The 15,173-nt window shown below is 35.4% G+C and overlaps 1 protein-coding gene across 3 annotated transcripts in view; it reads left to right on the top strand.

Moving 5' to 3' along the window:
• HOMER1 (homer homolog 1 (Drosophila)) overlaps positions 1-15,173 on the top strand; it is a 167,687-nt gene that overhangs the window by 142,253 nt on the left and 10,261 nt on the right. Inside the window, exons 7-9 of one of the 3 annotated variants that reach the window (XM_006889847.1) lie at positions 6,455-6,611; positions 10,715-10,825; positions 11,455-11,535. The exons of 1 other annotated variant lie outside the window; for it this stretch is intronic. In XM_006889847.1, the coding sequence (XP_006889909.1) occupies positions 6,455-6,611; positions 10,715-10,825; positions 11,455-11,535 (349 nt within the window). The remainder of the gene's footprint in view (positions 1-6,454; positions 6,612-10,714; positions 10,826-11,454; positions 11,536-15,173) is intronic. One more of the 3 variants, XM_006889848.1, reaches the window with a different exon arrangement.

The following is a 15,173-nucleotide window of genomic DNA, read 5'->3' as shown; positions in this document are numbered from 1 at the left end:
GCCTCAGGTCACACTTTGCTATAGTTTCTCCACAGCAGAGCCACAGTTTTTCCACTACCATCACCAGTGTCTCACCATCAAGCTCTCACTCTCATGAGAGTCTTGCTCCAGAGTCTTCTTCAAGTCTTGCTCTCCTCAAGTCTTGGTGCCACAAGTCTTGCTTACCTCCAGTCTTACTGCTCAATGTGGGAAGCATTTTCTCTTATCCTAGTTCCACAGCTGTTGATGATTTGCAAGACCATGTGTCTGCAGTTATGATAGCTGGTGACCATGAGGGGACAAGGTAATGGCTAAAAAAAGCCAACTTTTGGCTAACACTACAACCTGTGCGGTTCTTTTTACTCATAACAATCCTCTATGATGAAGTAGAATTGCCACATAAGATTTCCTAGGCTGTAATCTTTACAGGAGCAGAGAGCCAGGTCATTTTTTCAGAGGAACCACTGGTGGGTTTGAACTACTAACCTTTCAGTTAGCAACTAAACATTTAACCATTGTTCTGCCAAAGCTCCTTCAAAATATCTTTGGAGGAGGAGGGAGAAGAAATACAATTCAATCAATAACAAATACACTTACATTTATTTTATAATGCCATTACTTTTTTTTATTTAGTTTGTCAGTGTATCTGCTAATGCTGTGTAGATTGGCAAAAACTGAACTCTTCTTTGAAAGTGGAAGAACAGGCACTAAAAGTAGAAAACAATTATTTGAGAGGACCTGACTCAGTGAAAAAAAGGAGTTCAATCTTAAGAGTCTGAATTTTGTGCAATCTCAGAGATGTGCGGTACAAATCCACCAGATGCTCTGCTGAAGAAGGGGGAACAATCACCTCCTGTACCAGTCAGATGTGATTTCATGGTACACACGTTAAAAAAAAAAAAAGAGTCTGAATTTTGAAAAATGTGGACAAAAACTATAGAAAAGAAGATGAGAATTTAGATGGTAAGAAGAGATAAAGAAAATCCAGTTTGGCTAGAACAGAAGGTATAACCTATGAGCTTTCATTAAGAAAAATGGGCAGGTTAGTAGGCTATGGCCATCTGTACTGTATAACATGGAAGTTACTGTTTAGTATATATGCTAAGCAGATAATCCAATTAACTGGACTATATGAAGATAGCATCAAGTTTGGAGGAAGATGCATTAAACAGCCTGTTAATACACAGATTGTATAACCCCCATGCCAAAAATTAAGGCTTGAAACACTTACTAGTGAAAATGAAAGAACGCAGCCCACAGTATGGATTGTACCTCAGACAGAACAAGGGGATACTGACTGCATCCTTTAAATTTGGAAAACTGTAGATGAGTGTTGTCCTCATCCTTGTAGCGTATCTGTATGGTGAGCAGATAATCTATGAAGTCAGAATATAAAGAAGAACTTGACATCAGAATTGGATGAAGATGCATTAACAACCTGCTGTAGGAAGATGGTTTAACTTTGCTTGCTGAATGTGAAGAGTATTTGAAGCTCTGATGGAGTTAAAAAAACTGCAGACTAAAAACCAAACCTGTAGCCTTCAGTATGGGTTGTATCTTAAAATAAAGAAAACAAAATTTCTCACAATTGGACCAGTGAACAGCAATATAATAAAAAGAGTGAATTTGCCAGTGACTTCATTTTACTTGTATCAGCACCTCTGAAAGCAGCAATAAAGAAATACATCATATAGTGATACAAATAGAGTGGACAAATCTGCTACAAAGAACCTACAGAGTATGACTTTAAGAACTAAGGTGCTTCTGCCCCAAGTCACAATTTTTTCAGCTGCCTCATATGCATGTTAAAGTTGGACAATGAAAGTCAAGGAAGAATTGATACTGCTGAATTATGTTGACTAAGAATATTGTATACATTGTGGAGCACCAAAAGAACTAAAATCTGTCTTGGAGAACAGTGAGAGTGCTGCCTAGAAGTGAGAACAGTAAGACTTGAGCTCACATACTTTGGGAATGTTATCAGGAGTAGTGAGACTGGAGAAAGATATGACTGGTGAAGTAGAGTGATAGTGAAAAAAGGGAAAACCTTGTACAAGATGGATTGACACAGTGACTGTGACAGTGAGTTCAAGCACAATTAGCATTTCTGAAGGTGGCATAGAATGAGGTGGTATTTCATTCTGTTGTCTAAGATTTCTGTATGTCTACAGCTTCAACTTCTGCACTTTCTCTTTGTAAATCATTCTTTGAAAATGACAAGTTATAGTTACTCTAATGAAGGTATTTCCAAAAGAACAAATATTTCTAGAACTAATATATTGATTTCTGTAAAGACATTAAACATTTAATATCATCATATGTGATACTACAAATTATTAAAAATATACATTTTTTTTAAAAAAAGATCTCTGTGTGTCGGTAGGCTACTCAGTGGCATCTAACAACCATAAGTCACACAAGGCTATTAAGTATAGAAAAGTGGTTAATGCATTTGAAGAGCTGAATTTGTGACTATTTAATTGTAAATAATTTAAATTTAAATAAGTATATGAAGCCAGTGGCTAACATATTGGCAATGCAGATCTACATTAATCTCCTTTTTTACATGAAAAAACTGAGATTGAATTGGTTTAGAACTTGTCCAAGGTCACATAAATAATTGCTAAAATAATTGTGATGTAGGCTGTTATGGGTTTGTGTTTTTGATTTGTGGTAGATTTCCTACATAACTCATAACTCATTGCTCTTGAGTTAGAACAACTCATTGCTGATCCTCCAGTGGGTTTTCAGAGGCAATAAATCACACGGGAAGAGACTCCCTTTTTCTGGGTGGTCTGTCCAAGTTGCATACCTTTGGGTTTGTAACTCAGCTCCTTACTACTAGGCCAGCAAAGCTCATAGACAGTATAATATAAAACTTGGTGAAATAAAGTGAAAAACCACCCTTATTTTTGTTCTTTTCCCTGCTAAAGACAATTGGTGGTGGTGGTGGTGGTGGTGGTGTTGATTGCCTTTGAGTCAAGAACAACTCGTAGTGACCCTATGAACAAAAGGCCTTGAAGCACCTCTACAACTCTCGACATTTAGCAAAGTTTATAGTGTTTCTAGAGGCATGCTTAGGAAGTGGATGTCATTCCTGCATCCAAAAAGACAATTGGTAATCTTATTTATAGTTTTGTAGCTTATGCCAGACAAATGGATTTTAGAAATATATGTTCAAAATCTTTATTCTTTTTAATTTTTAAAGGATCTCATATTTGCATATGTCAAGTGTTCAGTAAGATTTCACTTGTCATTTTATAAGTGCCCTATGACTGAAAACCAAATTGAAGGGTCCCTTTAAATAAAACTCATCTTTTTAGAGGAAAAACTGGTGGGTGGTTTTTGGGGTGTTGGAGGTTTTGGGTTTTTTTAAATTCTGGAATTCAGTGAGAACAGGTGAATTGGTGCATGTTTTTGTTAAGCAGATTTGAATCTGAACAGTCATTCTACAAAAGGAGAAATACAAGAGCTCTCTTTTTGAGGATAGAAATGAGTTGTTAAATTAATAGCTTTAGCATATTATTTGATTTTGCCCTTTCAGGCTTTTATTAAATTTTCTCAAGTAGTGAACTTCAGAAATGTTTTCAGCTTTTCATTTTAAACTCATTTTAGACTTAGAGAAAAGTTGCTAAAACATACAGTCCTGGCTTCCCTTAATGTTACCATGTTACATCACCATAATATGATAATTAAAACGAGGAAATTAATGTTAATGGAACTAATAAAACGGTGCTGTTTAAATTATGGACCCTTTATAAACTTCATCAATTGTCACTAATGTCCCTTTTCTATTCTGGAAGCCTACTCTTCAGAATCCAACATTACATTTATTTAGTTTTTCTTCCTGTCTTTGTTTGTTGCTATCACTTTGCCCCCAGTTTAGGGAACCCATTCCACACCACAACAAAATGCTGCCTCTGCTGTGCCATCCCCATGAATGGCTCCAGATCCAATTGCAATCCATAGGGCTTTTGTTGATTAATATTTCAGAAGGAAATCTCTAGGCTTTTCTTCTTAGTGCGCTCAGTACAGAAGCTACCCTGAAATCCGATCATCATGGTAACACCCAATCCTCCACCAACAGACAGATGGTACCTGTACTTGAAGCACATTGGTCAGGAATTGAACCATGTTCTCCTGATTCAATTGGTAATTGCACCACTGAGCCAACACTGTTCTCTGTGTTTCAACTTAGGCTCTTCTATTTGGAGATAAATCCTGGTCTTGCCCTGACTTTAATTGTTGAGTCCAAATCAACTCTTAACTGACCTCCAGCAGGTTTTCAGAGGCTGTAAATCACATGGGAGATGATGCACATTTTTCTCCTGTTAAGCAGTTGATGGATTCAAACTGCATGTCTTTGAGTTCTCAGTGCAACTTCTTACCACTAGGCCACCAGAACTCCTTTTATATTCTGTAGAATAGTGGCAAGAAGCTGCACTGCAATCCCAAAGGCATGCAGTTTGACACCACCAGCTACTCTGCAGGAGGACAATGAACAATCTCCTCCCGTGCAATTAACTGCCTCTGAAAATCCACTAGAAGGTCAGCCCACTAGAAGGTCAGCTATGGGTCATTTCCAACTCAATGATACACAACATCAAGATCCCTTAATTTATGTTATGTGATGTTTTCTTATGATTCTACTGAAGATATGCATTTTGGGTAAGAATTTCATGAAAGTGGTGCTATATCCTTGTGGTTGTTGTTGTTGTTATGTACCGTCAAGTCGCTTGCGACTCATAGCAACCCTATGCACAACAGCCCTAAACCCTGCTCTATCCTGTGCCAATCTCACTGCCTCTGACACGCCCATCCCGATTACCCCAGTCACTGAATCAATCCACCTCATAGAGGGTCGTCCCCTCCTGCGCCGTCCCTCCACCCTCCCAAGCATGATGTCCCTCTCCAAGGACCTCTCCCTCCTTACAGCATGTCCAAAGTATGTCAGATGAAGCCCCAGAATCCTTGCCTCCAAGGAGCAGCTTGGCTTAACCCTCTCCAGGATAAATCTGTTTTCTTGGCAGTCCATGGTACTCTCAACACTCTTCTCCAGCTCCACAGCTCAAAGGCATCAATTCTCCTTCTGTGCTCCATAGTCATTGTTCAACTCTCTGATGCATAACAAGTGATTGCAAAGACTGTATTAGACGCACCTTAGCCTCCAGAGTGACACCATTGCTCTTCAGTACCCTGGAGAGGTCCCTAACAGCAGATTTTCCTGGTAGATGGATCATATCAAGGGTTAATAAATCTAGAATATCTTATTATTGGTGATGAGCTTTAGAAATTTTGGTGATAGAAATTATGTGTCCATTCTTTTATTTAATATGTTTAAATTACTGTAACGATGTATAGAGATCAGACTGCATATGTGTATATTATTTGTTCTGTGATTGGATTTATCAAAACAAAATGGATTTATGTCTTCTGTGATTTGATTTATCAGCAAAAATGGTGATTAAAGAAAACAATAAGCATTACTTAGTTAATTACTGGGACATGGGTAGAAGAATTGCACTAATAGGAATAGACTACTCAATAATGAGAAAAAGAAAGAACCTTTTATTTCAAATGAAACAATTATTTCTTCATTGCAAAGTTAAAAAAGGAATTATCCGAGAGGGGTCTTCCCAACTAATTAAATTGTCTTTGTAATAGAAAACAGTCTTGGTTGAGATACTTAACTTTGTGTAACTTATCAAGTAGAACATTAAATGAGGCAAAAGGTGATAGCTTTAATTTTGTTCTATACATGACCCTGAAATTATACCAAGAATTAAATCCTTAGAATATATATATATATATATGATTCAAATAAATTTATATTATATATATGATTCAAATAAATTTATATTATATATATGATTAAAATAAATTTCTTGAAACAACTTTTTAATTTTTAAATTTAGAATACAACTATGAATGAATGAAAATCCAATTTTTCAGTAAATTTTTGTTAAAACTACAATTAAAAACCAGAAGGAAAAAATAAAATGCAGAATAAATTTAAATAAATCCATTTCTGGAGGGGTACTATATTATATGTAACAAAATTGATTAGCATTGACATTTCACTATTAAATGAAATCTTACTTCAGCCTTTGGTATACTCTTAAAGAATATAGTGCATTGCTAAGTTTTATTTCTAGGTATTTTTGTGGACTTAATGTTTATTCCTTGATGGAAAATGGATAGTAACTCCACGGTGGATGTCTGCTTCTGTCATAATAATTGTTGGTCCTGTTCCACATTAAGCCTACTATTTTGTGCTTTTTTTATTTCTTTATTTGCTAGATCTGTTTCTCTAGGAACATATCAGTGAAATATTTGTTCTTTTAGTCTTTTTTTTTATTTGTCTTTGAAACATTCTTGGACTATAAAACCTATAATAGAATTGAGTATACTTAAGTGCCTTCAAAGCAACAATATTCTGTGTAATGGATAGAATTTTTATTTTCTGTTCTTTTAGTTCAGCCATCAGCAAACATTGGGAGGCTGAACTGGCTACCCTCAAAGGAAATAATGCCAAACTCACCGCAGCCCTGTTGGAGTCCACTGCCAATGTGAAACAATGGAAACAGCAGCTTGCTGCGTATCAAGAGGAAGCAGAACGTCTGCACAAGCGAGTATGTTCAGGGCTACTCTCCATGGGAATTTATGGCTAACAGGTTTCCTTATTCCTAACAAATTTGCATTTTAACACAAGGATATCTTCAGGGAATGTTCATTGGTTGTCAGGATATAGGTTGTAATTATGTGACTGCTTGGTTAAAAATATTTTCCAGTTTATGAGAATGAACATTAGACAGTTTTTGAGTGAAAAGATCTTATTTCAAAATCTGATTCTTCCAGTAATTAGCTAATACGACATTTTGTAAGTGACTCTTTGAACTCATTAGTTTCATTTATAAACTGGAAATAATATATACTCTGTACAATTGTGAAAGTGGAATGAGGTCATTAATTGAGGAGTACTTGCACACAAATATTCTCAGCTTTTGTATGTCTGAAAATATTTTAACTTCATTTTTGAAAGACATTTTTTTTCTTTTTTTAAAAGACATTTTTGCTGCATATAGGATTTTAGGTTGACTTCTTTCCTTAAACATTTTAAGGATATTCCATTGTTTTCTAGTCTCCAGAAAGCAATGTTTTTCAGAAGAAGAAAGTCACTATTCTTACTCTTTTTTCTTTATATACATATTTTGTTATTTCCCCTGACTTTTAATTTTTGTTTCTTTGTAATTGGTCTCAAGCAATTTAACTAGATGTGTAATACCCTGTAATGATTTTCTTTGTATTTATTCTGCTTGGGGTTCACTTAGTTTGCTAGGTCTGCGGGTTCCTTTTTCTTTTTTAAAAAATCCTGAAGAAAACTGATATTATCAAGTCAGTGTTACCTCCTAACAACTCTGAAGGCAGAGTAAAGTCAAAATAGAACTGCCCCATAGAGTTTCCAATTCATAAATCTTTAAAAAAAGGTACTGGCACATTTTTCTCCCGTGGCTTGTGGCTTTGAACCACTGCTCTCTTGGTTAGCAGCCCAATACCTTTACCACAAACAGCACCACCAAACTGGTTTTAAATAATATCTGGGAAATTTTTAGCCAGTACTTCAGCAAATGTTTTTGCTACCCCTTCTCAGCTTTTCTCTTTTTGGGATCTAGTTATACATTTGTTAGACCATTTGATGATATGCAATTATTATTGTTCATATTGTTTCTCTCTTTGCTCACTGTGTGCTTTCAGTTTGAATGATTTCCATTGACCTATCTTTGTGTTGACTAATCTTTTTTTCTATTGTGTTCAGTATGCTGTTAGTCCTATAGAGTTACTTTTGAAAATTTTCTCATATTTTCTTGTTCTAGAATTTTCACTTAGCTCTCACTTTAGTCTCTAAATCTCTCATGTAATTACTTATCTGTTCACACATTCATTTTTATTGTTATTTATTATCATTATTTTAAAGGTTTATTCCCCCCTCCCACCAGTTGAAGTGTCTCATCTTTTATGAGTCTGTTTCTATAGGATGATTTTTGTCTCTCCTACAGACTAAATGTTTCAGTTTCTAGCCATTTTGTATTGTATATTGAATATTATAAGTGAGTTATAGATAGAGATTGTCAATTCTTTTACCCTCCTCTAAACAGTGTTGAATTTCATTTCAGCAAGCAGTTAAATTGATTATAAGTGACCTTGAATTTGTGGAGCTACACAGGTTTATACTTAATTAAGATTGTTCCTTTTATTATTGCCTTTAATCCTAAAGTGAATCTCTTAGTCCTAGGAAGTTTTTATAATCTTTATCTTCTGAGGTTTCGGTGGTTAACTTAAACCATTTATCAGGGCTTTCTAATTTGACAGAACTCAGATTTCAAGTTGTCTTTTCTTTGGTAAGTACCACCATAACTTAATTTTTCAGCTATTTTCCCAACCCCTTGGACTTCTTTACTTTCACAATGCACATTCAGTCAAAGATTCGACTAATATTTGAATTAGGCTTACATGCATATATGGAGATTTCCACTCATGCGCACGCGTGTGTGTGTGTGTGTGTATTTATAACTATATATATACATATAGTTATATATATTTGGAAGCAGGATATATATTTCTTCAATTTTTAGCTCTTCTGATGAGTCCTTGAATCCTTAGGTTTTATAAAGTAATAAGACGGTGGGTGTTTGTTTGACTTCAAGCCAGGCAATACGAACATAGATCTCTTCTATGAGAAGATGTGTAAATCTGTATCTCACTAAATGTGATGGCTTTCTTGCAACTTTTTTGCCTTATTTAGTCCCTCACTAGAGCCTTTAAATAGTTGATTTTATACTTTGTCTACCATTTTCATTTATTATCTACAGGAAATTTCGTTCAATTAAAAAAAAGCCAGTTCTATTGTCAGTGGAACTAGAACTGCCTTAAGGAATTTATGATCCTTTTGGACAAAGAAAACAAATATATATTAAGCAATAATTTCCATGAAATGTGAACAGATGTTCAGTATCGTGAACCAGACAGCAGGAAAAACTTGAAGGTTTTAAGGAGTGGTTTTCTGGAGAAAGTATGTGCTAAGCCAAGTTTTTCCAGCATTGGTAGGATCTGATTATAGTCTTCAGAAGGAAGAAACTCTATTGTATTAAGATCGGGAAGATGGATGTAACATAATTTGTCCTTAGAAAGGAGGCTTGCCTGCTTTTAGTTTGAAGTATGCACCGGATGTTTTGGGAGAGAAAGACGGTTAAATAGGATGAAGCTAATATATGAAGAACCTGAGAGTTTAGATTTACTGTTGTAAACAGGATTAGCCATAGAAAGACATTGCACATGGAATTCACACGATGAAAGATGAATATGTTTTCTGAATAAATACAAGTAGACAAAAATTATAATTAAGTCAGTTGGGAGAATATTCCTTTTGTTCATGCCTGGTTGATAAGAGTCCATTACAAGGAAATTAGTACAGGAAAGTTAAGGGAACAAAATACGTAAGTATAGTAACAGAATGTGAACAATGATTAAATATTTGAAAACTATTAAAAGAAAGGTTTACTCTTTTCTTAATAGACTAGCATTTACTGTATCTATAATCTATGATTTACTAAAAGGTAACAAGAGCCTTTTATGTGTTCAGAGTGGTACAGGGAGATCCTGTGTGTTGATTTTGTCTAAATTGATTCTGCTTTTGGATAGCAAGACTTCAGAGACAATTCTCTTCTCTTCTTCTCTCAAAGAAAAACTAAAACAATAAAACAAGGTACTCATTAAAAGTCATTCTGTTGTCCTTCCTTCAGTGAATTTTTACTGGCTAACCTGTTACATTTTGCTATAAGAAACACTAATAATGTGAAGTCATTCTAAAACAGAATGATTTAAATGGTATCTTAAAAAGAACCTTTTAAAAATTTTTCTTCTAGATTTTATTTTTTAATAGTATTTTTAAAAACTTCTCAGTACTGCAAGCAAGTTTTTCTAACCCATATTTAATTTGAAGGCTATCAACAAGGCAGGTAATTGTATCTGATTTTGAATATGTTTTCAGAGAAATATTTTCAAGAAGACCTTTTATGTACAGATTCTCTTCTATCATTAAGCACTTATTATAAGCTTTCCAACCTTTCTGTTATCAAGTGATGTAAATAATGATTTCCTTTGATTTTTTTAATTTACCGTAAATTTCTGTCTTTGAAAAGTCTATTCATTCCAAATGAATGTCTTGATAGTTCTCAAAGTTGATTGAGCTTTTTGTTATGCCTTTAAAAAGTCCTTGTGTCCTACTTACTTAGTGCTTCCGTAATATAAATATTATAAATTAGTTATTTTAAAGAACAGAAATTTCTGTTCTCACAATTCAGGAGACAAAAAAATCAGAATTTAGAACATGGCTCTAGAGGAGATACTTCCCTGTACCGTTTAGGATCTGATAACTCCTTGTGTTCTTTGTGTTCCTAGACATGGAGGTGTATCTATCTTTTCATTTGTCTTCCTTGCCTCTGTGTATATCCAACCTGTTCTTTCTTATAATTAAGAATTAATTCTATTTGGAAACCAAACTAATTAGGTATGGTTTTATTAACATAACAAAGGAAACCCTGTTTCAAGAGGATTGTTTTTCTAGCTATAGAGGTTAGAATTCCTAACACATTTGGAGCCGAGAAGCTATACAGTTTAACCCATTATACTTTTGAAATTGCCATTTGATTTAATCTGTGTTGTCATTTACTTTTAGGTGACGGAGCTCGAGTGTGTTAGTAGTCAAGCAAATGCAGTGCATACCCATAAGACAGAACTGAATCAGACCATACAAGAACTGGAAGAGACACTGAAAGTAAAGGAAGAGGTATTTGCTATGTTCCATGCATCTGGAATCTAGATTATGTAGAATCTATGACACATTAAAGAAACTTATAAAAAATCTGTATACTCCTTCAAAATGACATTTTCCTTCAGTGGCATTCACCTCGCTCTTATTTCTCCCATGCTTGCTTCTCTTGGTTTGAACTCCGGTGATGAAATCAGGCTGAGATAATCCTGTTGCCTTTTGTATGAAAGCTGCATTCTTATGATTAGCATGTGATCAGTATCAAAACTAGTGGAAGTAAAATGAATTTACAAACTATTGCTTTCACTGATTTCCAGTCAAAAGAAATGATTCAGTATCCCATCAGAGAATTATATCCACAAAGCTAGAGGCAGTCTTCAAATGTCACAGAATTCAGATTGCTGTTTCTAAGTGGTGCCATAATGAAGTTAAACTTGCTTGTTCTTTTAGATGGTACTGAATTCACATCACACCTGTGAAGAGGATTATTGTATGAATTCATCCCTCTAAAACAAAAGAAATGAATGCTTTTAAAATAATATTTTTCCCCCCTTAGGAGTAGGACAATAATTTTAGGAAAACATTAGGCAGTCCTTTTCATATACATAGTTTAAATGCTGCTAATGATATTACTCTACCATTTCTAGGAAATAGAGAGATTAAAACAAGAAATTGATAATGCCAGAGAACTGCAAGAACAGAGGGACTCTTTGACACAGAAACTACAGGTGAGCAATAGTCATTTTATTCCTTTATGCATGGAGAGGCGTCTGTGAAATTCTTTACATAGTCATGACATTTTTTCCTGAAATTCCATTTTCTAAGTTCTTTTTCATTTTACTTGTCAAGACCTCTGATTCATGTTTAATATTTGATATTTCAAAAAGTACTTGATAACTTCATCTGGATAGCATATAATCATGACAGGTGATCATTTATAAATGACCTTTAGCAAATTATTTATAAAACTTCTTTCAGAACATAAAATATCCTGAATTTAAAGAACAGTTCTCAATTGGATTTCTTTCATTGTGGGAGAGCCACTGGTCTTTATTGTTTTGTTTTGGTTTTTTTTAAGCACTGATCTTGGTTACAACAATTGTTTTGTCTTAAGAGAAGTAGCACAAATAGTTGCTCATTTTATTTCTCCAGTCTGATTATTATTCTAACTCTCTCTCATAAATAACATACTTCCTTCTTTTTTTAAATTTTATTTTATTAATTTTAATGAATATTTATAGAGATTTTGGATTTCCATTCATTAATGGTTGCACTTTTCTCCTTCCCCCCCACCCCCGCCCCAGTTCACTTCTCTCTTCAAAAAGCAAAAGAAAAACTCCTTCATTGGTTTACAATCGCCCCACCCCGAGTGCACTCCACTATGCAACCTTAATTCTGGACTCTTGTGATAACCACAATACCCTATCATATATCACTTTTAAACTGTTCTCTCCCTCATCTGTTTCAATGCAGTATACATAATTTATCCAGTTTTTCTTACCCCAACCCTGATGTCAGTGCCATTTTACAGCAGTGGCACCGTGCAGTATTTGTCTTTTTGTGGCTGAGATACTTTACTCAGCATGATGTCCTCCAGGGTCAGTTCCTTGTTTTTCAATGCAGTGTAGAAAAATATGGAACGCTTCATGAATTTGTGTGTCATTCTTGCACAGGGGCCATGCTAGTCTTCTCTGTATCTTTGCAGTTTTAGTATATGAGCTGCCGAAGCCAGCACACATACTCCCTTCTGATTTACGTTCATCGTTTTTCAGTGATTGTTGAGTACCATCAAATCAGAACAAACTCATAGCTGACCTTCCAATAGGTTTTGAGAGGCACTAAATTGTATGGGAGAAGACTATCCAGTTTTCTATTGCAGAGAAACTGGTAGATTTGAACCACATACTTTTGGATTAGCAGTACAGTTCCTTACCACTAAGCTACCAGAACTAGTAGTCATTCGTGATTAGGGAAGATGTTTAGAAATTCATTACTATGTTTTATTTTGTTAGCTTTTCCACTTTTCTGATAGTTTTTAAACAGCCATCTCAATAAAAAACAAGTAGAAAACAGTAAGATTTGTTTAAATAAGTACATGTGTAGTGTGAAGAATTTGGAACCTGAAGGCACAAGATTAGAAGGGTGGATAGATTATATTAAGAATAAGGGGGGGGAGGGGTTTGTGCGGGGAGAAAGGTGCAACAATGAATGAATGGAATTCCAAAATCTCTGTAGATGTTCATTGAAATGAAAAATAACCTAAATTTTTAAAAAAAAAAAGAATAAGAAAATCCCACCCTACCAAACCCAATACCATAGAGTTGATTCTTTTTTTTTTTTTTTTCATAGAGTTGATTCTGACTCATTAAGACCCCCTTCCATTGGCTTTCTAAAGCTGTACAGTTTTGCAAAAAAACTGCCCATCTTTATATCCTGCAGAGCAGCTGGAAGATTCAAACTTCCCCTCCCCCCAGGGCTTTAGTTCGTAGTCCAATTTGTAACACATTATGTGACCAAGCCTCCTTACAGTAAGAATAGCCAGCATGTATTAAATGTGCCAGACCAGGCTAAGCAGTCTTCTGTCATTTAATCCTGGATAGAGGAGGCTGAGACTTGGAGAAGTTAATTTATTTTGTCTGTGTTCAAATAGAGATGGTCAAATTCTAAAGCCTTGACCACCACCAAGCTGTGTGACATTAGAGGTATATCATGAAACAGTCCTCAGTGACTTTCAGTGGTCTAGGGAAAAATAACTCATTTTTTTTAAACAAAGTTAATTTTAATGAAAGTTTACAGAGACTTTGAATTTCTACTCATTCATTGTTTCACTTTTGTCCCCACAGCCCCCCCCCCCAATTTGCTCTTCTTTTTGAAAAGTAAAAAAAAAATCTTTCATTTTTATACAATCCCTGCCCCCAAGTCCACTCCACTATGCAACCTTCATTCTGGACTCCTGTCATAACAATAACACCTAATCATATATCCCTTTTAAACAGTTCTCTCCCTTATCTGTTTCAATGCAGTATACATTATTTGCCCCCTCTTTCTCAGTCTCCCCCCTGTTGTCATTGTGTACAGTTGCGTCAGAACCAACCCATAGCTGAACCTACAGTGGATTTTCAGAGGCAGTTTAATCACATGGGAGGAGATTACACATTCTTCTCCCACGGAGCAGCTGGTGGACTCAAACCATGTGCCTCTGGGATTGCAGTACAGCTTCTTGCCATTAGACCACCAGAGCTCCCTACCTTTGTCTTGGTTTATTAAATCTTTTAGTTTCTACATTTTAATAATAGTTCTTAACTGTGTGGAATTTTGTACCTAAATGGACATTTAAAGGGGATGGTACTGGCCTTCAGTAGCTGCTAAAACTAGCATTATCACACTCATAATGCTAACAGTATCAGAATTGTGAAAATGAAGTAAAGAACTAACATACACATGAAGCCCCGTAGTCAGGATTGAACGAATTAGAGGCAGTTCAGTCCAATATTTGTCCTTTTATTTGTTTTGTTTTAATTATGGCTACCATTTTGTCATTGTTGGTTTTGTTTTGGGTTGTTTTGTTGGGGTTTTTTAAACCCATGCTGAGTAATATATGCTAAGTACTTTGCATGTTTAACTCTTAGATTAACTGAGAAATTTACAATATTATGTAGTATCTGCTGTAACAAAAATATCACAGGTTGGTGGCTTTATAGGAGTTTTATGTTCTCATAATTCTAGAGGCTGAAAGTTCAAATCAGGTTCTTCTGGGCCATGTTGGTTCCTTCTTTGTTGGTAATCCTGGGTATTCCTTGATTCCTTCCTTCTTGGCTTATAGATGAATTGTCTCCACACCCTACCTCACCACTGTGTGTGCATTATCTCCCTATCCGGTAGCTGCTTTTAGAACTCAAAAGTGGTTAGATTTAGAACATGCCCTGCTCAGTTATGATTTCATTAATGTGACAGATAAAATGCTACTTCCACGCAGGATTGCAACACATTTTGGGGAGGGGGTGACACAACAAAATTTAATCCATAACCTATGGCATCCTTTTGTTGAGGTGTCATTGGTTAAATATTGCCAAATTCTCCAAAGAAGGTTGTGCCAGTTTACACTCTTACCAAATAAGAATGCCTGTTTTTCACAGTCTCACCAACAAGATGTGTTGTCATATGTTTTCGTTTTGGCCATTATGTCCTAGGTGAGAAATGATGGTTTTACTTTGTTTCTCATCAGAATCTTTTTGTTTGTGCATGTGTCTGTTTCCCTCTCCCCCTAATGGGGGGTGAGCATGGACCTCCAAGAGCACAAATAGGTCTGTCTTGTGTGTGTGTGTGTGTGTGTGTGTGTGTGTCTGTGTGCAACACCGGATGGGTG

The sequence above is a fragment of the Elephantulus edwardii genome, unplaced genomic scaffold (genome assembly GCF_000299155.1).
Source record: "Elephantulus edwardii isolate Elephantulus edwardi_28Jun2011 unplaced genomic scaffold, EleEdw1.0 scaffold00082, whole genome shotgun sequence".
NCBI classification, from domain to species: Eukaryota; Metazoa; Chordata; class Mammalia; order Macroscelidea; family Macroscelididae; genus Elephantulus; species Elephantulus edwardii.
This window is presented reverse-complemented; position numbering and strand designations above follow the sequence as displayed.